This window comes from Mobula hypostoma, chromosome 8, assembly GCF_963921235.1.
Source record: "Mobula hypostoma chromosome 8, sMobHyp1.1, whole genome shotgun sequence".
Classification (NCBI taxonomy): Eukaryota; Metazoa; Chordata; class Chondrichthyes; order Myliobatiformes; family Myliobatidae; genus Mobula; species Mobula hypostoma.
The window spans coordinates 8,998,508-9,021,836 of NC_086104.1; the positions used below are offsets into that span (position 1 = coordinate 8,998,508).

The 23,329-nt window shown below is 43.6% G+C and overlaps 1 protein-coding gene across 1 annotated transcript in view; it reads right to left on the minus strand.

Moving 5' to 3' along the window:
* cd109 (CD109 molecule) overlaps positions 1–23,329 on the minus strand; it is a 265,250-nt gene that overhangs the window by 219,165 nt on the left and 22,756 nt on the right. Inside the window, exon 4 of the mRNA XM_063054966.1 lies at positions 18,316–18,540. Coding sequence (XP_062911036.1) covers positions 18,316–18,540 — 225 coding nt within the window. The remainder of the gene's footprint in view (positions 1–18,315; positions 18,541–23,329) is intronic.

Consider the following 23,329-nt stretch of genomic DNA (forward strand, 5'->3'; position numbering starts at 1 on the left):
GGATTGTCTGGGAGCTCTTGGGCTGTATTCCTTGGAGTTCAGGAGAACGAGGGAGATCTCATAGAAATATTCCACATATATTTCTCATAGAAACATGGCCTAGAACATAATGACTTTTTTAGGTACCTTCAAATACGAAACTATGTTAACCAGAGTTGTAGATATACAGACCTATCAACAGTAGAATTAGAATTTTTCAAGATTCTGAATTCGGCTTGCAGTTCAATACCTAGTAAATCAGTTTCTCGCCTGTATAATGCACTCTCCCATGCTAAAAATGTAAATACACTGTATATTAAAGAGAAGTGGGAGAAAGAAGCGGGGTTGGTACTTTCAGAGGAGGCTTGGGGGAAAATCTGCAGCTTTCAGTGGTCCTCGACTAATTCTTTGACTTGGAGAGAACATTGTTGGAAAAACATTATAAGATACTTCAAGACCCCATATCAGGAAAAATATAAAGATACAAATGTGATGTGTTGGAGAAGGTGCGGCTCCAAGGAGGCAAATCATTTTCATATTTTCTGGGATTGCCCTAAATTAAGTCTATTTTGGGAAGGTATTCATAGAACATTAGGTAAGGTACTTAGGTCCCAGATACCTCTGAACTTTGAGACGCTCTATTTGGGGCATGTATTGTTCCTTGAACAGAAGGAAGATATAAAGTTGCTGCAGGCCCTCTTAGCGGCAAGTAAGAAATCAATCACTAGAAAATGGCTAAATCCAATACCACCTACATTAGAAGATTGGTACGAAATTATCTTGGAAATATTTAAAATGGAAAAGTTGACTTACTCCCTGAGAACTCAAAAAGAAACATTTTATCAAATCTGGAATAAATGGATTGAATATATAACCCCAATGCGAGCAGACTTTAGATGACTCTCCTAATGATTTATATTGCTCTTCTCATCAACACAGTAATATTGCTAACGTAAGCACCCCTAGTCTAAATGTTTGTTGTTTTTTTTTGGAAAATAGAGAATTAACACAAGTAAAGGGAAAGATTTGGGAAAGGGATAAAAAAAAATGAAAAAATTAAGTAAATAAGTACATAGGGATTGGATAATTATGTCTGCGGGCAGGAACAAGCATGAACAAATTGGGATATAAACACCTACAATGGTTGGTATATAGGCTTGTATGCAACATTTTGGACCAGTGGAAATAGTCCAGAAGGGTTGTATGGAAACTATTATTACCATTTTTCTTAACAACTAATTTCATTACTTAGCCTAATAGGTTAGATTTACCACAGTACATAATTATCTATTTAAATGTTTATTTTCCTTTTATATCATCTCAATGTGTACTTAAGAATGTATAAATAATTGTAGTTTTATACATATAAAAAAATGGAAAAGGTTATATGTGTGAAAAAAGTACATGATAATTGTGAATTCCTTATCCAAATAAAAATAAAATTTAAAAAAAAAGAAAAAAAAAAGAAATATTCCAAAAGTTAAAAAGCCTGAACAGATTAGATATGGCAAAGTTATTTCCCATGGTAGGGGAATCCAGGACAAGGAGGCACGACTTCAGGATTGAAGGACCTCCATTTAGAACAGCAATTTGGAGAAATTACTTTAGTCAGAGGGTGGTAAATCTGTGGAATTTGTTGCCATGAGCAGTTGTGGAGGCCAAGTCATTGGGTGTATTTAAGGCAGAGATAGATAAGTTCTTGATTAGCCAGGGCATCAAAGGGTATGGGGAGAAGGCAGGGGAGTGGGGATGACTGGAAAAATTGGATCAGCCCACAATTGAATGGTGGAGCAGACTTGATGGGCTGATTGGCCTAGTTCTGCTCCCATATCTTATGGTCTTACACACACATATATATATATACCTCTGTACTTTGGAATTATTTGCTACATGCAGCTGTGGAGGCCATGTCTTTATGTATATTTAAAAGGCATAGGTTAATAGATTCCTGATTGGTCAGTGCATGAAGGGATACGGGGAGAAGGCGGGAGATTGGGGCTGAGAGAAAGATTGGATCAGCCATGATGAATGGTGGAGCAGACGCAATGGGGCAAATGGCCTAATTCTGCTCCTATATCTTATGGTCTTAAGTACCATTGCACTTCAGATTTTTTAATTTTCTCTCCATTTAGAATATAGTCTATGCTTCTATTTCTTCTACCAAAGTACATGACCATACACTTCCCAACACTGTATTCCATCTGCCATTTCTTTGCCCATTCTCCTAACCTGTTTAAGTCCTTCTGTAGCCTCTCTACTTCCTCAGAACTACCTGCCTCTCCAGCTATCTTTGTATCATCTGTAAACTTGGCAACAAAGCCATCAATTCCATCATCCAAGTCATTGACATAAAAAATAAAAAGAAGCAGTCCCAACACAAACTCTGTGAAACACCACTAGCCACCTGCAGCCAATCAGAAAAGGCTTGCTTTATTCCCAGTGTTTGCCTCCTGCCAATCAGCCATTGCTCTATCCATGCTAGTATCTTTCCTGTAATACCGCAGGCTCTTAATTTGTTAAGTAGCCTCATGTGTGTCACCTTGTCAAAGGCCTTCTGAAAATCCAAATTCATAACATCAACCGATTTTTCTTTGTCTATCCTGCTTGTTATTTCTTCAAAGTATTCTAACAGTTTTGACAGGCAAGATTTTCCCTTAAGAAAACCATGCTGACTTTGGACTATTTTATCATGTGCCTCCAAGTACCCAGAAACCACATCCTTAACAATCGACTCCAACATCTTCCCAACCACTGTGGTTTAGACTAACTGGCCTATAATTTCATTTCTTCTGCCTCTCTTCTTGAAGAGTGGAGTGACATTCACAATTTTCCAAACCTCTTGACCAATGCCAGAATCAATTCATTCTTGTAAGATCATTCCTAATGTCTCCACAATCTCTTCAGCCACCTCTTTCAGAACCCTGGGGTATTTACCAACTTGTCCAGGTGACTTATCTACCTTCAAATCTTTCAGTTTCCCAAGAACCTTCTCCCTTGTAATGTCAACTGTATACACTCTTACCCCCTGATATACTCGAACTTCCAGCATACTGCTGGTGTCTTCCATAGTGAAGACTGATGCAAAATACTTATTCAGTTCATCCACCATTACCTTGCCGCTGCCCCCCCACACTATTCTTGCTTCTCTTTCATGTTTAAGTGCCTGAAGACACTTTTGGTATCCTCTTTAGTATTATTAGCTAGCTAGCTTTGGTATTCCATCTTTCCCTACTTTATGATTTCGTTAGTTGCCTTCTGTTTTTAAAAGCTTCCTAATCCTCTAACTTCCCATGAATTTTTGCTCTATTAGAGCCCTCTGTTTGGCTTTTATGTTGGGTTGACTTCCCTTGTCAGCCACAGTTATGTCATACTTCCTTTGGAATACTTCTTCCTTTTTGGGATGTATATATCCTGTGCCCTCCAAATTACAACGGGAGATAGTCTGTATACCACTCCCATCACGTTCTTTTTACCCTTGCAGATCCTTAGCTCTATCCACAGTGATTCGACACCTTCTGACCTTATGTCACCTCTTTCTAATGAATTGATTTAATTTTTTACCAACCCAGCAATGCTATCCCCTCTGCCTTTCTGCCTGACCTTTCAATACGTTGTGTATTGTAATGACATTGCATTGACATGTGTATCCTTGGACGTTAAACTCCCAGCTGTAATCTCTATAATCTTCTTTAAGCCACGATTCAGTGATGCCCACAATGTCACACATGCCTATATATAAATAATTTGGCTTTTTTTGACACTGATCAACAGAAAAAGACTCTTCCATGTCAAAGTGAAATCAGATTTCTACAAACTGATTTAAATTAATTACAAATATAAAATACAAAATAATTAATTGCATAACTATTCAACCCTCTTTAATATGATGCACTAAATCATCAGTGGTGCAGCCAGTTGGTTTTGGAAGTCACACAATTTGTTAAGTGGTGTTCACCTGTGAGCAATCAAGGTGTTTCAATTGATTGTAGTAAAAACACCAGTCACTGCTTTATGGGAGAGAGGCAAAGAGAAAGCCACTGTTGATAAAAACTCATATGAAATCTCAGCTACAGTTTGTCAGAAGCCATGTGAACTCTGATGTCTATGGTCTGATGAAACCAAAATTGAGTTTATTGACCATCAAACATAAGCTACGTTTAGCATAAGCCAAACACTGCACATCATCAAAAACACACCATTCCTACCGTGAAGCATGGTGGTGGCTGCATCATGCTGTAGGGATGTTTTACTGCAGCAGGCCCTGGAAGACTTGTGAAGGTAGAGGGTAAAATGAACGCAGCAAAATACAGGGAAATCCTGGAGGAAAACCAAATGTAGTCTGCAAGAGAACGGTGCCTTGGGAGAAGATTTGTTTTCCAGAAAGACAATGATTCCAAGCATAAAGTCAAAGTTACACAGGAATGGCTTAAAAACAAAGTTAATGTCCCGGGGTGGCCGAGTCAGATTCCAGACCTCAATCCAATTGGGAATTTGTGGTTGGACTTAAAAAGGGCTGTTCCCTCACGATCTCCATGCCATCTGACAGAGCTTGAGCAGTTTTGAAAAGAAGAGTAAGGAAAAATTGCCAGGTTGAGATGTGCAAAGCTGATAGAGACCTATCCACACAGATTCAAGGCTGTTATTGCTGCCAAAGCTGCATCTACTAAATACTGACTTGAAGGGGGTGAGTAATTAAGCAATCAATTATTTTGTCATTTTATATTTGTAATTAATTTATATCAATTTGTAGAGATCTGTTTTCACTTTGGCACGAAACAGTCTTTTTCTGTTGATCAGTGTCAAAAAAGCCAAATTAAATCCATTGTGATTCAATGTTGTAAAACAATAAAACATGACAACTTCTGGAGGGAGATGATAAATTCTTTTCATAGGCACTGTGTGTGTGTGTATATATATATTTTTTTTCTTTTCTCACCCCTTATGGGTGGTGTGCATGTGTATTTTTCCCTCAATCTCGCGTCCTCTACCAGAGGCCTGTGAGCTTGAGGGTTTGGTGCGGTATTCTGCTATTCTTAGTAGTGCGCTCTTCTGGACTGAGATCTCCAATGTTGTTCCCGGGATTTGTCCGAACCACTCTCCCAGCCCAGGTGTCACAGCTCCAAGTTCTCCTATCACCACTGCGACTACTCTGACTTTGACCTTCCACATCCTTTCTCTCTGCTCTTGCAAGCCCTGGTATTTCTCCAGCTTCTCGTATTCTTTCTTCCTGATGTTATTGTCATTCAGGATTGCCACATCTATTACTATTGCTTTCTTCTGTTCCTTGTCCAGTGTTACAATGTCTGGTTGGATGGCCAGTACCTGTGTATCAATCTATATTTGTAAGTCCCACAGGATCTTAGCTCTGTCGTTCTCCACGACCTTCTCGGGTGTTTCCCATTTGGACTTGAGTGTTCAATCCATACTCCACAAAAATGTTCCTATACACAATTCATACAACTTGGTTATTCTATTAAGTGTATGATAGAACACCCTGCCTACTACTGTGTGCTGGGTGGCTTCAGCAGATTCCTTGCACAGTCTGCATCTTGGGTCTTGTCTGGTGTGATAGACCCCTGTTTCTATTGGTCTTGTGCTCAGCGCCTGTTCCTGTGCAGTCATGAGCAGCGGCTCTCTATGCTGTCCCTCAGCCCTGCCATTTCTAGCCATTGGTAGCACTTTCTTACATCAGCCACCTCTGATATCTGGCGATTGGACATCCCGTGCAGTGACTAGTCCTGCCGTGGCCTCTCGTCCTCTGGCTCTGCTTCACCCACTTCTATTTCCATATCCCCTGCCTGTTCAAGGGACTCAGCCCAAAACATTGACTGTTTACTCTTTTCCATTGAAGCTATCTGAGTTGCTGAGTTCCTCCAGCATTTTGTGTGCTGTTTGGATTTTCTGGTAGTTGGGATAACAGTAAAGAATACATCTTTCTGTACTAGGGAGCCATTCAATAGTCCTGTACCAGTGGGATAGAAGCTGTCCTCAAGCCTGGTGGTATGTGTTTTCAGGATTTTGTATCTTCTGCCCTTTGGGAGAAAGGAGAAGAAAAAATGTCCAGGGTGGTTGGGGCTTTTGATTATGTTTGCTGTTGTACGGAGGCATGGTACGAAGCACACAAGGAGATACCGGGGCTAGGGCATGACAAAGTAGAACCTCAATGCTCCGGTGACCTCCGGCGCTGTCTGTGTGGAGTTCACACGTTCACCCTGAGCTCTGATTCCCTCCCTCTCCCAGGCCGTTAGGTTAATTGGCCATGGTAAATTGCCTCTAGTGTGTAGGTGAATGGTAGAGCCCAGGAGGAGTTGATGAGAATGTGGGGAGAATGAAAGAACATAATCCTTATAGATTGGAGACACAAGAAACTGGATCAACTATGGATGTTACGTCCTATATGGATATTGGTTCCGTATTGCAAGGACTAATTGTCGAGGCGGTGGACTCGTTTTGGGGACTATGAGATTCATGTTGAATGTACTTCTGGATTCTGGTTCCTCTTTATTTTTGCTGGTTTTCAGTGGTTTGTTCAGGCAATCGACACGGACTGGGGTGCTTTGGTGAAGAATGGGTCTGTGTGCAGCCTGCAGTGGGCTAGTGGCATGGTACTGAAATGAACTGAATACAACTGGACTCCTAGTTTGGTATTTGATACTCTATGTGCTTTTTGCAATTTGCGTAATTTATTCCTTTTTTGCGTGCTGGGTGTTCGATGTTTTCTTGAACAGGTTCCATGGTGTTTCTTTGTTTTGTGACTGCCTGTGGGCGGACGAATCTCGGAGTTGTATTCTGTACACATATTTTGATAATGAAGGTATTTTCAATACTTGAATCTTTTGAATCCTGTCTGTCCTACATTGCTTGTGCAGAGCTGTCAGTCGATATGCTGGCCAGGGCTGTACGGTTTAGAGAGCAAGCCATTGCCCATGCATCTGGCACCCCCTCTCCACACAGCTGATGAACCCAAAGGAATGGCAGAGACTGATACAGTTTGGTACCAGAGGCACTGCAGGAGTTGCCGGTCAGATTGAACTCAACATAGGACTGCCTTAGAGACTCCAGCTCTGGAACTTGCCTTGGGGTTTACTCCCAGAAGTATTCCCCCGCAGGTCTGTGAAGGTTTGAGATCAGAGTTTACATTTTCCCATATGAGCTGTCAAACACAACTGATGAGCACCATCTACCCGAAGCAACTGGTTTTCAGGCGTCAGTAACCTGCCTTTGTCCCTTCCCCTGTCAGTAGATACAGTTCCGCCAGGCTTGGTAGCTAAGGCACAGGTGAAGGCCAGGAGCTGGACTTGGTTGTCAGAGGCTATTTGAGATGCACGCCTTTGAGAGCATTTAATAGGTAATGGGAGCTTATCCCCATTGCCACCTCCAGGTATAACCATCGTAATGACCCAACACAGGAACATGTCCTTCAGTCCACGATGTTGTACTGAATTAGTTAACTTAATCAAATGCCCAACTAAACTAATCACTTCTGCCTACATAGTAATGCTATCCCTTCATTCTCCGCATGTTCCTGGCTGGTTCCATCCTAACTGGCTGCTTCTCCCCACCAGAAAGGATGTGATGGAGAGGGTCCAGAGGAACTACACAGGAATAACCCCAGGAATGAAAGGGTCAATGTATGAGGAGTGTTTGATGGCTCTGGACCTGTACTCACTGGAGTTCAGAAGAATGAGGGGGGGAATCTCATTGAAACCTATTGAATATTGAAAGCAACATACATCAAAGTTGCTGGTGAACGCAGCAGGCCAGGCAGCATCTATAGGAAGAGGCGCAGTCGACGTTTCAGGCCGAGACCCTTCGTCAGGACTAACTGAAGGAAGAGTGAGTAAGGGATTTGAAAGCTGGAGGGGGAGGGGGAGATGCAAAATGATAGGAGAAGACAGGAGGGGGAGGGATGGAGCCAAGAGCTGGACAGGTGATAGGCAGAAGGGGATACGAGAGGATCATGGGACAGGAGGTCTGGGAAGAAAGACGGGGGGGGGTGACCCAGAGGATGGGCAAGAGGTATATTCAGAGGGACAGAGGGAGAAAAAGGAGAGTGAGAGAAAGAATGTGTGCATAAAAAAGAGTAACAGATGGGGTATGAGGGGGAGGTGGGGCCTAGCGGAAGTTAGAGAAGTCGATGTTCATGCCATCAGGTTGGAGGCTACCCATACGGAATATAAGGTGTTGTTCCTCCAACCTGAGTGTGGCTTCATCTTTACAGTAGAGGAGGCCGTGGATAGACATGTCAGAATGGGAATGGGATGTGGAATTAAAATGTGTGGCCACTGGGAGATCCTGCTTTCTCTGGCGGACAGAGCGTAGATGTTCAGCAAAGCGGTCTCCCAGTCTGCGTCGGGTCTCACCAATATATAAAAGGCCACATCGGGAGCACCGGACGCAGTATATCACCCCAGTCGACTCACAGGTGAAGTGATGCCTCACCTGGAAGGACTGTTTGGGGCCCTGAATGGTGGTAAGGGAGGAAGTGTAAGGGCATGTGTAGCACTTGTTCCGCTTACACGGATAAGTGCCAGGAGGGAGATCAGTGGGGAGGGATGGGGGGGACAAATGGACAAGGGAGTTGTGTTGGGAGCGATCCCTGCGGAATGCAGAGAGGGGGGGGAGGGAAAGATATGCTTAGTGGTGGGATCCCGTTGGAGGTGGCGGAAGTTACGGAGAATAATATGTTGGACCCGGAGGCTGGTGGGGTGGTAGGTGAGGACCAGGGGAACCCTATTCCTAGTGGGGTGGTGGGAGGATGGAGTGAGAGCAGATGTACATGAAATGGGGGAGATGTGTTTAAGAGCAGAGTTGATAGTGGAGGAAGGGAAGCCCCTTTCTTTAAAAAATGAAGACATCTCCCTCGTCCTAGAATGAAAAGCCTCATCCTGAGAGCAGATGCGGCGGAGACGGAGGAATTGCGAGAAGGGGATGGCGTTTTTGCAAGAGACAGGGTGAGAAGAGGAATAGTCCAGATAGCTGTGAGAGTCAGTAGGCTTATAGTAGACATCAGTGGATAAGCTGTCTCCAGAGACAGAGACAGAAAGATCTAGAAAGGGGAGGGAGGTGTCGGAAATGGACCAGGTAAACTTGAGGGCAGGGTGAAAGTTGGAGGCAAAGTTAATAAAGTCAACGAGTTCTGCATGCGTGCAGGAAGCAGCGCCAATGCAGTCGTCGAGGTAGCGAAGGAAAAGTGGGGGACAGATACCAGAATAGGCACGGAACATAGATTGTTCCACAAACCCAACAAAAAGGCAGGCATAGCTAGGACCCATACGGGTGCCCATAGCTACACCTTTAGTTTGGAGGAAATGGGAGGAGCAAAAGGAGAAATTATTAAGAGTAAGGACTAATTCTGCTAGACGGAGCAGAGTGGTGGTAGAGGGGAACTGATTAGGTCTGGAATCCAAAAAGAAGCGTAGAGCTTTGAGACCTTCCTGATGGGGGATGGAAGTATATAGGGACTGGACATCCATGGTGAAAATAAAGCGGTGGGGGCCAGGGAACTTAAAATCATCGAAAAGTTTAAGAGCGTGAGAAGTGTCACGAACATAGGTCGGAAGGGATTGAACAAGGGGTGATAAAACAGTGTCGAGGTATGCAGAAACGAGTTCGGTGGGGCAGGAGCAAGCTGAGACAATAGGTCGGCCAGGACAGGCAGGTTTGTGGATCTTGGGTAGGAGGTAGAAACGGGAAGTGCGGGGTGTGGGAACTATAAGGTTGGTAGCAGTGGATGGGAGATCCCCTGAGCGGATAAAGTCGTTGATAGTGTGGGAGACAATGGCCTGGTGCTCCTTAGTGGGGTCACGATCGAGGGGTAAATAAGAGGAGGTATCCGCGAGTTGTCGCTGTGCCTCGGCAAGGTAGAGGTCAGTACGCCAGACTACAACAGCACCCCCTTTATCAGCGGGTTTAATAATAATGTTAGGATTAGTGCGGAGGGAGTGGAGAGCAGAGCGTTCCGAAGGAGTGAGGTTGGAATGGGGACAAGGTGCGGTGAAGTCGAGACGGTTGATGTCCCGTCGGCAGTTGGCAATAAAGAGATCCAGAGCAGGCAGAAGACCAGAGCGGGGTGTCCATGAAGAAGAGGAGGGTTGAAGACGGGAGAAGGGGTCATCGGTGGGGGTGGAAGAGTCCTTGCCGAAGAAGTAGGCTCGGAGACGGAGACGGCGGAAGAAAAGTTCCGCATCATGGCGAACACGGAACTCGCTGAGGTGTGGGCGAAGGGGGACAAACGTGAGGCCCTTACTGAGAACAGAGCGTTCTGCCTCCGACAGTTGAAGGTCAGAGGGGATGGTAAAGACCCGGCACGGATGAGAGCTGGGATCAGAGGGGGGAGGGGGGAGGCTGGGGGTGTCAATGGAGAGGGGAGGGTTGGGGTGAGAGGAAGATGGAGCCTCTGAGGGCCCAGGAGTTGACAGTGGGATCTGAGGAAGACGGGGCTGCGGAGTGGTGGTGGGGGAAGGGGAGACGGGAGTCACAACAGCAGCACATAAAGACCCGGCCTGGAGTTCAAGGCTGGAGTTGCAGTTGGTGGTTGCGCGATCGCTTTGAATGTCTCCATGGTCGTTGCTGGAGTCCGGGTTTTGAATATGTCCTGAGGTGTTGGAGCCGCCGAGATCAACGGCAGGGGCCGCAACCGAAAGTTCATGCCTGCTAGCGTCGGGGCCGGCATATTGAAAGGCCCAGATAGAGTGGATGTGTAGAGGATGATTCCTGTAGTGGAAGAGCCTAGGACCAGAGGGCAGAGGTTCAGAATAGAAGGAAGTCCATTTAGAATAGAGATGAGGAGGAATTTCTTCAAGAGGGTGGTGAATCTGTGGAATTCATTGTCACATCCGACTGTGGAGGCCAAGTCAGGAGGATGGGATTGAGAGGGACAATAAGTCAGCCATGATTAAATAGCAGAGCAGAGTCGATGCGCCGAATGGCACTAATTCTGCTCCTACGCTCGGGAGCCACTTCATTAGGTACATCTGTATACCTGCACATTAATGTGAATATCTCACTAACCAATCATATGGAAGCAACTCAGTGCAGAAAAGCATGCAGACATGGTCAAGAGGCTTCACTGTTGCTCCCACCAAACATCACAATGGGGAAGAAACGTGATCTAAGTGACTTCAACTGTGGAACAATTGCTGGGCCTGGTCTGAGTATCTCAAAAACTACTGATCTTCTGGGATTCTCATGCGCAACAGTCTCTAGAGTTACAGAGAACGGTGCAAAAAGCAAGAAGTGTCCATTGAGAGGCAGTTCTGTGGGGGGGGAAAGAAACCCTTATTAAAGAGAGAGATCAGATGAGAATGGATTGGCTTGTCCAAGCTGACAGGGAAGTGACAGTAACTCATGTTACAACAGCAGTGTGCAGAAAAGTATCTCTGAATGCACATGTTGTACCTTGAGGTGGCTGGTCTATAGCATCAGAAGACCATGAACATCCACTCAGTGGCCACTTTATTAGGTACAGGAGGTACAGTGAAACCCCGTTATAACGCGATCGTTTGGGTCCATAAAATGTCATCGCGAAAAAAGCGGGGTCGCGCTAAATCAGGGTTGTTGTTACTGTAGAAATTAAAACACAAATTAATTTTTAGTAAAGCTTTTTAATACACAAAAACATTCAAGAATATTAGCATTCATCACTTACAGTTTATTTCTTAAAAAAGTGATCGAGTGTTCCTTGCTTGAATGTAGCATGTCGCTGGCAGCAAGCAAAATCTACAATGCTTCTGAGTTGGAGGTTTTTAATGTGGTCCACCTCCTGGGTCTCCAGCCAGTGGAGGCTGCCTCCAGGTGTTCCATGACTTCAGACACTTTTGGGGGTGGGGGTGGACTTCTTGGCTTGAGCTTTGAGAATAGGACCGGAAATTGGAAGGCCTTCTGAGCAAGCTTGAACGAACCACTCATACAGGCAGTCATCGAGGCTGGCATCTTTGGCTGTCTTCAGGCGTTTGGCTTTTAGTCCTGCTTCTTCTTCAACTTTGCAAAGTGACGTGCGTAACTTTTCTTTGTGAGATTTCCAGCCACAAAGTGTTGATTCCGGTATCCCGAGGTCTCGTGCAACTTGAGTTTGAATCTTAGCCTTGATCGCCTCTAGTGCGTGAAGCTCATCTTTCACAGAAAAAGATTTTCTTTTTCTAGCAGTTTGTTCCATTTTGAGCGAGAAAAAAAAAAGGTCCAATGACTCTCACAAAATGCTGGTAAAACGCAGCAGGCCAGGCAGCATCTGGTCGAGACCCCTCATCAGGACTAGCGGAAAAAAGAGATAGCAAGAAATTTGAAGGTGGGAGGGGGAGGAGGGACCCGAAATGATAGGAGAAGACAGGAGGGGGAGGGGTGAAGCCGAGAGCTGGGAAGTTGTTTGGCAAAAGGGATGCAAGGCTGGAGAAGGGGGAGTATGGATTGACATGGACATGGAGTCCAATGAGTCATCGCGTTATATCCAAATTCGCGTTAAATTGGGGCGCGTAAAATCGGAGTTTCACTATCTAATAATGTGGCCACTGAGTGTACATATTACAGTCTTGTGCTTCTCCAAATGGGTGCTCTGGATGTCTACCTCGGCATGAGCAGTCATTAGCTAGGCAGGGAGAGCGCTCTGCAAGATCGACCACAAGGCCATGAGATACAATCGCGCTGTACAACTGGCACTTTTAGGTTGCGTGTTGGGAGTGGTCCGAGCAGAAGGATTAATCTATGCTCCTTAACATGAAGTGCCGTGGGTCTGGAACACCTGCCCATCACATGGAGTTAGGCTACCAGCCTCGAGAGATGACTCAGCTGAAAGTCAACCAACTGTATGAGACAAAGAGCAAAGAATCCAGGAAACAATCGCTGGCAAACACTTGGGCCTCAGCTTTTATTTCTGGAACTGGATGCATCAACCCTGAATGGACAACAATTAAAACAAAGGGTCCCATTCAGAACACCACACTGTGCATGTGAGAAAGATGTAACACTCTGCCCCTGAAAGGTCCCTGATGGCTCCCTGTCAAAGCTGTTGGCCTATCAGTTTCAGGGACCGAGGCCATGTTTGCACCATGTTGACGTCAATATTAGATGTTCTGTGTTACCTCAGACTCTCAGCCTGCTTTCTTAATTGTGAACTGGCCACATCAGGAGTAAATAAATGTTGGTGGGCGCTTGTCAAATAGTTGACATAATATGAATAAAGGGGATATTTTAGGCTGGCGAGCCTGATGTCAGTAGTGGGTAAATTATTGGAAGGTATTCTAAGGGACAGGGTATATAAGTAGTTCAAAGTTCAAAGTAAATTTATTATCAAAAGTACATGTGTGTCACTATATACCCCCCGAGATTCATTTCCTTGTGGGCATTCACAGTAAATGCAAAGAAACACGATAGAGTCAATGAAAGAACTTAAGAACATAAGAAATAGCAGTCTAGTCTTGTTACCTGTGGAAACAACTTTCTTGCCTCTATCTTATCTATCCCTTTCATAATGTTATGTTTCTATAAGACTGCACCCAACAAGATAGACAAAATTTGTGCAAATACAAAAAGGAAAAAAAAACAAAGTAATAATAATTAATAAGTAAGCAATAAGTATTGAGAACATGAATGAAGAGCCCTTGAAATTGAGTCCACAGGTTGTGGGAACATCTCAGTGCTGGGGTGAGTGAAGTTGAATGAAGTTGTCCCCTTTGGTTCAAAGGCCAAATGGTTGAGGGGTAATAACTGTTCCCTCAACCTGGTGATAAGGATTCTGAGGCTACTGTACCTCCTTCCTGGTGACCGCAGTGAACACAGCCTAGCTGGTGGGGATCCTTGGTAATGGACCTGCTTTCCTGTGAACATTTCATGTAGATGTATTCAATGGTGGGGAGGGCATGATTAGGGTTAGTCAACATGGCTTTGTGTGTGACAGGGTGAGACGAGAATTAGAGATGATAACCTTGAGGATGACAAGTGAAATATTTAAACAACCAAAATGCTAAAGAAGACAAACTATAAGTGGGTCTCTATGTCATAGGATCAAAGTTCTAAGTAAGTTTATTATCAAAGCACATACGAGGGGTGATTGTTAAGTTCGCAGCCTAAAGTAGAATAAGTCAATTTTAGAAAACCTAGCACATTTATTTTTCAACCTAGTCCCCTCCTCCATTTACACACTTAGTCCAGTGGTCGTGGAACATACGAATCTTGGACCTCCAGAAAGTGTCCACAGCGTGGGTGATTGATAAGTTTGTGGCCTAAGGTAGAAGGAGATGAGTTAAACAGCTCTCGTTACATGCACATGCAGTTCAACTCTGTGAGTGACTGTGTAAAAAGTTTGAAGTTAATAACTTATCTTGGCACTTATCCTTGTAAGCTGAACAAGTGCTACACATGCCCTTACACTTCCTCCCTCACCACCATTCAGGGCCCAAGACAGTCCTTCCAGGGGAGGCGACACTTCACCTTTGAGTTGGCTGGGGTGATATACTGCGTCCGGTGCTCCCGATGTGGCCTTCTATGTATTGGCGAGACCTGACGCAGGCTGGGAGACTACTTCACTGAACACCTACGCTCTGTCTGCCAGAGAAAGCAGGATCTCCCAGTGGCCACACATTTTAATTCCACGTCCCATTCCCATTCTGATATGTCTATCCACGGCCTCCTCTACTGTAAAGATGAAGCCACACTCAGGTTGGAGGAACAACACCTTATTTTCCGTCTGGGTAGCCTCCAATCTGATGGCATGAACACTGACTTCTCTAACTTCTGTTAATGCCCCACCTCCCCTTCTTACCCCATCCGTTATTTATTTATCATTATATTTTTTTTTTAAATTTCTCTCTCTCTTTCTCCCTCTGTCCCTTTCACTATACTCCTTGCCCATCCTCTGGGCTCCCCTCCCCCTTTCTTTCTCCCTAGGCCTCCTGTCCCATGATCCTCTCCCTTCTCCAGCCACGTATCCCTTTTGCCAATCAACTTTCCAGCTCTTGGCTCCATCCATCCCCCTCCTGTCTTCCCCTATCATTTCAGATCTCCCCATCCCCCTCCCACTTTCAAATCTCTTAATATCTCTTCTTTCAAGAAGGGTCTCGGCCCGAAACGTTGACTGTACATCTTCCTATAGATGCTGCCTGGCCTGCTGCGTTCCACCAGCATTTTTTTTTATGTGTGTTGCTTGATCTGGATGGTGGCGGTTGCTAATGATAGTCCCAGTTTAGACCTGTGGTGATTCAAGTTCAGTTGTCAGGTAGCTGTTCAGTAGTCTGTATCTGAGCCTGGTGGTGTAGGAGCTAAGGCATCCATACCTCCTGCCTGATGGCAATAGTGAGAAGAGATCAGGGCTTGGATGGCGGAGCCTTTGATGGATGCTGCTTTCCCGCGGCAGTGCTCTTTGTAGATGTGCTCAGTGGTGGGAAGGGCTTTACCTGTGATGAACTGGGTGGTATCCACCACTTTCACTAGCCTTTTCCATTTTTGGGCAATTGTGTGGATAGTGTGGAGAGCTTTCAGAGGTTACAGTGGAACATTGATAGGATGCAAAACTGGGCTGAGAAGTGGCAGATGGAGTTCAACCCAGATAAGTGTGAAGTGGTTCATTTTGGTAGGTCAAATATGATGGCAGAATATAGCATTAATGGTAAGATTCTTGGCAGTGTGGAGGATCAGAGGGATCTTGGGGTTTGAGTCCATAGGACACTCAAAGCTACTGTACAGGTTTACGGTGTGGTTAAGAAGGCATGCAGTACATTGTCCTTCATCAATCATGGAATTGAGTTTAAGAGCCGTGAGGTAATGTTACAGCTGTAGAAGACCCTGGTCAGACCCCACTTGGAGTACTGTGCTCAGTTCTGGTCACTTCACTACAGGAAGGATGTGGAGACTATAGAAAGGGTGCAGAGGAAATTTACAAGGATGTTGCCTGGATTGGAAAGCATACCTTATGAGAATAGGTTGAGTGAGGCATTGATTGTGTGAATAGTCAGAGGCTTTTTCCCAGGGCTGAAATGGCTAACACAAGAGGACACAGTTTTAAGGTGCTTGGAAGTAGGTACAGAGGAGATGTCAGGGGTAAGTTTGTTATGCAGAGAGTGGTGAGTGCGTGGAATGGGCTGCTGGCAATGGTGGTGGAGGTGGATACAACAGGGTCTTTTAAGAGACTCCTGGATAGGTACATAGAGCTTAGAAAAATAGAGGGCAATGGGTAACCCGAGGTAATTTCTAAAGTAAGTACATGTTTGGCAGAGCATTGTGGGCCAAAGGGCCTGTATTGTGCTGTAGGTTTTCTATGTTTCTATGTCACTAAAGATTCATTTTCTACATTCCTATTTGGTCTTCCCTGCAAATCTTGGCACTGTCAGAGATAAGAGTGATGAAAGATTTCAGCCGGATATTGCATGGAGAAACGGTATCTGGGCAACTGGAACCATCAATGTTGGCTGATTATTGTTGGACACTTAAGTGAGAAGCCTCAGACACTGAGTACCAATGAAAATCATCAACGAAACATCTTTAGTTTAGTTGAACTATTGCAAAGTGTCAGCACCAATATGCAATTAAATGCATTATATTCAATAAAAGTTAATTTCTCATTTCTCCGAATTCCTACATGATACAAGTAGTCCAAAAGTATATTTGGTTTCAGCTTCAAGCAGTCTATCGTTTATTAAAAAAAAAATTCAGAGGAAAGAGTACTTCTGAAAAAATTTGTTCTCCAGTATAATTGAACCACTACCTTCCGATCACTGCTGTCGTAATGCGTTACACAAACCGCTATGCCACCATGCCTGGCAGAGCACTCCAGGCACCCATCAATCCGCGTGTCGGGGGGGGTGGGGAGAAAAGTGTCCTGCACATCTCCTTTGAACTTAACCCCTCTCACCTTAAATGCATGCCTTCTGGCATTGGGCATTTTGACCCTAGGAGAAAGATACTGGGTCTCTATCCTTATCCATGTCCCTCACAATCTTATCAACTTCTATTTGGTCACCTCATCGTCTTCTCCAAACGATAAGAGGAGGCAGCATACGGGGGAGAGGAAGCAGAACAGTCACTTTCTTGTACAACACTGGTGCAGAATACTTGGTCTGTATGGCCTTTATCCCAGCTGTAACACTTAAGGGTGCTATGGTAGTGTAATGGTTAGCGTAATGCTTTACGGCACCGTTGTTCAATTCCCGCCACTGTCTGTCAGGAGTTTGTACGTTCTCCCTGTGATCACGAGGGTTTCCTCCAGGTGCCGTGGTTTCTTCCCACATTCCAAAGAAGCAGAGATTAGGGTTAATGAGTTGTGGGCGTGCTATGATGGTGCCAGAAGCATGGTGACAATTCTAGGCTACGCCCAGCACATCTGTGTTGGTCATTAACACAAACAGTGCACTTTAGTGCATGTCTCGATGTTTGAATGTACATATGACAAATTAAGCTAATCCTTATATTTATTGCATTTAATTTTGCTCTTCCCTTTATTGGAAGGCTTTGAACAGGGTGCAGAAGAGGCTTACCAGGACACCACCTGGATTAGACAGCATGTCTTATGAAAATAGGTTGAGTGAGCTAGGGTTTTCTCTTTGGAGCGAAGGAGGATGAGAAGTGACTTGATAGAGGTGTATGAACTGATGAGAGGCAGAGATTAAGTGGTAGCCAATGCTTTTTCCCCAGGATGGCAATGACTAATATGAGTGTGTTTAACTTCAAGTGGTGTTGGAGGAATGTTTCAATGTTTGATATACACGTGTCTGATCTAATAATCTGATTCTATAAACTAACATGATTCAAAATGGCTCAATTTAATATCAAAGAGTGTATGCAGTATACAACATGAAATTCTTACTCTTCAAAGAAACATCCATTTGTGGAACGAGCTTTCAGCAGAAGTGATTGAGACAGGTTCGATGTTGTTGTTTAGAGTTAAATTGGATAGATATATGGACAGGAAAGGAATGGAGCATTATGGGCTGAGTGCAGTTTGGTGGGACTAGGTGAGAGTAAGAGTTCAGCACAGACTAGAAGAGCCAAGATGGCCTGTTTCCGTGCTGTAATTGTTATATGGTTATATAGTTATATATCCATGAAACAAGAAACCACACAGAAATAATGATAGACACATCAGAACTCCAAACACCACCCTCCCCCTCCCATCACACAAGCAGCGGAAGCAGTGACCCTCCCCCCACTTGTGGCAGTAGAAACACTAACACTTTCCCCCACCACTTCCCCACCATGCAAGCGATAGCAACAGTCCCCAAAGAGACCTTGATCTGCAGTCCATCAAAAACTACAGTCCATAATAGTCCATTAGGATCAAGGATTTTCAGAGCATGCACACTCAAATCACTGTTAGTCACACCAAAGTTACTGTTACTGTTACACACTTACATAAATGAGGATGTTTATCTTGCCCAGGTATGGTTTCAAATCCGTGTAGATGCAGATGGCTCGCATTTTCACAGTCTGTCCTGGTTTGTACATCGCCTTGTCTGTCTGAACCAATGTGGAGATTCTCTCGGGAATAATCTCCGCAGAGATGCTGTTGGAGAACAGTAAGTGCTGGTCTCCATAGCCCTCCACCACCAAGTTATATTGGTTTTCTGGCAAGCCTTCCTGAAGAATGAAGAAAGAAAGAACGAAGTTACAAGTATTAAAGTTACTCTGACGAACAGTCAAAACTGTGTATCACCCCGATCATTCTAATTGTAGCAATTTGTCCCCCGACACACCCATATTACAGTTATAAAGTCATAGACCACTACAGCACAGAACCAGACCCTTTGGCCCATCTAGTCTGTGACAACCTGCTCTTCTGCCTGGGCCCATCTGCATGAGTCCTTCATACTCCTCCCATCCATGTACTTATTCAAACTTTGCTTTGTTGTAATTGAGCCTGCATCCACCACTTCTACAACACTCTCTCCATCCTCTGAGTAAAGAGGGTTTTCCCTCAAATTCATTTTAAATATTTCACCTTTCACCCTTAACCCATGGCCTCTCCTAGTCTCACTCAGCCTGAGGGGGAAAACTGCTTGTATTTACCCTATCTATACCCTTCATAATTTCCTATACCTCTAAAAGATCTCCTCTTTTCTTGTGCTTTAGTGAATAAAGTCCTTACCTACTCAATCTTTCCCTATAACTCGGGTCCTCTGCACTCGTTCAAGTTTATTGACATCTTTCCTGTGGGTAGGTGACCGACACTGCACAATGCTCCAAATTTGGCCTCGTCATCTTTAACATAACATCTCAATTCTTGTATTCAATGTTCTGATTTATGAAGGCCAATGTGCTAAAAGCTCTCTTTATGACCCTCTCTACTTATGATGTCAATATAAAGTGTCATTAATATTGTGAAGACAGCATATTATTCTCTGCTTTTAGTGGGGATGAGCTCCCACTACCTATTAAATGTTCCCAATGGCATGTGTCTCAAATAGCCTCTGACAACCAAGTCCAGCTCCTTGCCTTCACGTGTGCCTTAGCTACTAAGATCACTGGAGCTGTTCCTTCTAACAGGGGCAAAGGCAAATTACTGGCACCTTAAAACCAATCGCTTTCGGTAGATGAGTCTCATCAGCCATGTTTGGCAGCCCATCTAGGAGATGGGAAACTCTGATCTCAAATCTCCGCTGCCTTGCAGCGACGCTCAATCGTAGGGAAGGCTTCAGGAGAAATTCCTGAGGAAAAATCTGGAGTTATAGTCCCTAAAGTAGTCCTAAGATAAGTTCAATGCTGACTGACAATTCCTGTGACACCATTGATGCCAACCCACATCAGTCTCTGCCATTCCTTTGAATTCATCAGCTGCGTAGAGAGGGGAGGCCTGCTACATGGGTAACAGCTTGCCCTCCATATCGTACTGCCCTGGCTTGCATATCGATAACATAGACAGTGAGGACACAACATCCATGGCCTGAGGGCCTCCATTCTCCACCTTGGCTCCCTTTGTTTCGATAGAATTGAGGTCAGCATTGAAGATTAAAGGATGCAGTTGAAAGGAGATGTGTGGAGCAACTTCTTTTATACTGAGTGCTAAATGCTGGACCTGAGAATAAAAGTTAAAAATTCCTTGAAAGTGGCGAATCCAAGAAAGATGGTGGTTTGGCATTGCCTCACCGAAGATTTTATTATTGGGCAATTAATATTTGATATTTAATATTTTGGACACAAGATTGGAATATAACTCCAAGCCCACATTGGGTAAACCTTGAAGGCCATTCTGTACAGGGGTTTTCTTTAGCTTCCATTTTAGGAACTTCACTTCCTTTTGCACTATCTAAATTGAATAAACAAATGTTTAACCCTATAGTTAAACATACATTGCGAATATGGTTTCAATTTTGTAAATTTTTAGCCTGAATGAATTTGCTATCAAGTCCTATTATATCTAATTTCTTTTTTCAACCCTCGGTTATGGACCAAGCCTTTTTGATATGGACATCGAAAGGTATAATATGTTTTCGTGACTTATTTCTGGGTAACTGTTTTATGTCTTTTGAGCAGTTACCTAAGAAATTTGATTTGCCTAGATCCCATTTTTTAAGATACTTGCAAATAAGAATTTTTTAAATACTACATTGCCTACCTTTCCGACCTCATATCTTACTGATATTATTGATAAAATTTTAGGATTAAATCCTTTTCAGAAGGGATTAATAGCAATTATCTATGATATAATTATGAAATTACAGCCAGGTATATCTGATAAAATTAAAAATGAATGGGAAAGGGAACTTCAACTTTGTCTACCTATAGAGAAATGGGATAAAAATTTTCAATTAATTAGTACTTCTTCTATATGTGCTAAACATACATTAATACAACTTAAAGTAGTGCATAGAGCCCATATGTCCAAATTAGCCTGTTTTTATTCCCATATAAACCCTATTTGTGATAGATATCACTCCGAGGTGGCTTCTTTAACTCATATGTTTTGGTCCTGTCCTCTTTTGATAAAATATTGGAAAGATATTTTTGATATTATCTCAACAGTTCTATGTTTTGATTTACAACCCCATCCTATTACGGCAGTTTTTGGATTGTCAATGTTAGAACATAGATCTTTGTCTTCTTCAGCCTGTCGGATGATAGCATTTGTTACTTTAATGGCCAGAAGATCTATTTTATTGAACTAGAAGGAAACCAATCCTCCTACTACATTCCAAAGGTTTTCCCAAACTATATTAAGTTTAGATTTAGAAAAAATTAGAAGTGATATTTTCGATCCTTCGGTTAAATTTGAAGAAACTTAGAACCCTTTTATGCAACATTTTCATATGATGTAATTTGACCTTTCCGAATCTTTTTTATTAACTTAAATTATATGAATAGAGGAGCGGAGTTGACGACATTACTGAACATGTCTGATTCAAGATATTGGTCTAGCCCTGTTTTGTTCTGTTTTTTTTTTGGGTTCAGTATTCAGTTTTTTTTTCTTTTGGGGGTCTTTCTTTGTTTATATATTTTTTTCCTTTTTATTTCTTTTTTGTTTATGACTAATTTCATTACGAGTTTGGAAGTCTATTATACCTATGTTACTTAGAATCTTTTTTGTATATGTTTATTAAGATTATTCCAATCTCTTTGTATCAACATTGTTACTGCGTTTATAATTTTGAAAATTAATAAAAAGACTTAAAAAAGAAAGTGGCGAATGACCTGAAAATCCTACCCCACAGGCACCTTTTAAAGCACTCTCATTTTAAACCTCCCTTGAACTCCCCTATACTGAGAATAAAACTGAGATTAAGTTTATTGTCATCTAACCAAACATGTATATTACGAAACTAAACAACATTCCTCCAGACCATGGTGCACTCACAAAACGTACATCGTACACAGCACATAAAACAAAATATTACCATAAATAATTTAAAATATAATTCAAAAATGCATGTCATGCACAACACAGATAAACAGTAAACAGTTTGCTGTCCTACTGACTGGTCTTTGGTGGTGACAGGGTATTCATTAGTCTCACAGCCTGAGGGAAGAAGCCTGACAGTCCTCGTCCTGATGCTCCTGTACCTTTTTCCTGACAGTAGTGGGTCAAATAGATTGTGGGATGAGTGGTAGGGATCATCAACAATACTTCAGGCTAAGAATATTTACCTTACCTATGCCCCTACCAACCTCCATAAGGTCACCCCTCAGCCTTCTACACTCCAGGCAAAAAAAAATTCCAGACTATCCAGTCTCCTCTTATAACACCCACCAATCCCAGCAACATCCTCATAAATCTTTTTTGAACCTTCTCCAGTTTAATGACATCCTTCCTATAGAGAGAGGGGACCCTTTGTTGCCTGGGATTGACCACGAATGTTGCGTGCTAACTGTCTACATTCAGACAGTACTATATGGAGAGCAAGCCGATGTCTATGCAACAGGCTGACGCAGCTGATGGATCCAAAGGAGTGAAATAGACCGATACAGTTTGCTACCAGCAGCATATCCAGAGTTGCCAGTCAGCATTGAACTCAATGTAGGATTGCCTTAGAGAATCCAGCTCTGGATTTTTCCACAGGGTTTACTCCTGAAGCCTTCCCTGTAAGTGGGTATAGGCATAAAGCAGTGGAGGTTTGAAATCAGAGTTTTCTTTCTCCTAGATGACCTGCCAACCATGGCTGATCAGCCCTATCTTCCTGAAGTGGTTTTAAGGCACCTGTGTCCCACCTTTACCCCTTCTCCTGTCAGCAGAAATGGTTCCACCACATGAAGTCCATTCCTTCCTACAGAAAGGCGACCAAAGTTGCAGAAAGCACTCCAAATGTGGTCTTGCTAACATCTTGTGCAGCTGTAGCAAGATGTCTCAATTCCTGGACTCAACATCCTGACTGTTGAGGACAAGCATGCCAAACACTTGCATCACCATGTCTACCAGTGTCGGCACTTTCAAGGACATGTGTACCTGCATACCAAGGTCTCCAGAATTAATCTTTAATTTTTAACATGGCAATTAGAATACATCAGTCATTCATTAAACACTGCACTGGATCTAAACTAACCCACGCACAAAATGCTGGCGAAACTCAGCAGGTCAGGTAGTATCTATAAGGATGAACAAACAGTCGACATTTCGGGCCCAGACTGGAAAGAAAGGTGGAAGAAGCCAGAATAAGAAAGTGGTGGGGGGGGCGGGGGAGGGAGGGGAAGGGGATGGAGTACAAGCTGGTAGGTGAAAGGCCCTTCCTTTCCAGGAGGTGAATGGGCAGGTGTACTTGCACTGGCAGGGATATACATCAGGAGGGAAATTAGTGGGGAAGGACAAATGGGAACCACAGAAGAGCAATCCCTGTGGAAAGAGGGGAGTGGGGGTACAGGGTGGGAAGTAATGTTTTTGGTGTTAGAGATGGCAGAGCTTGCAGAGAATGATGTGTTGGATGCTGAGGCTCATGGGGTG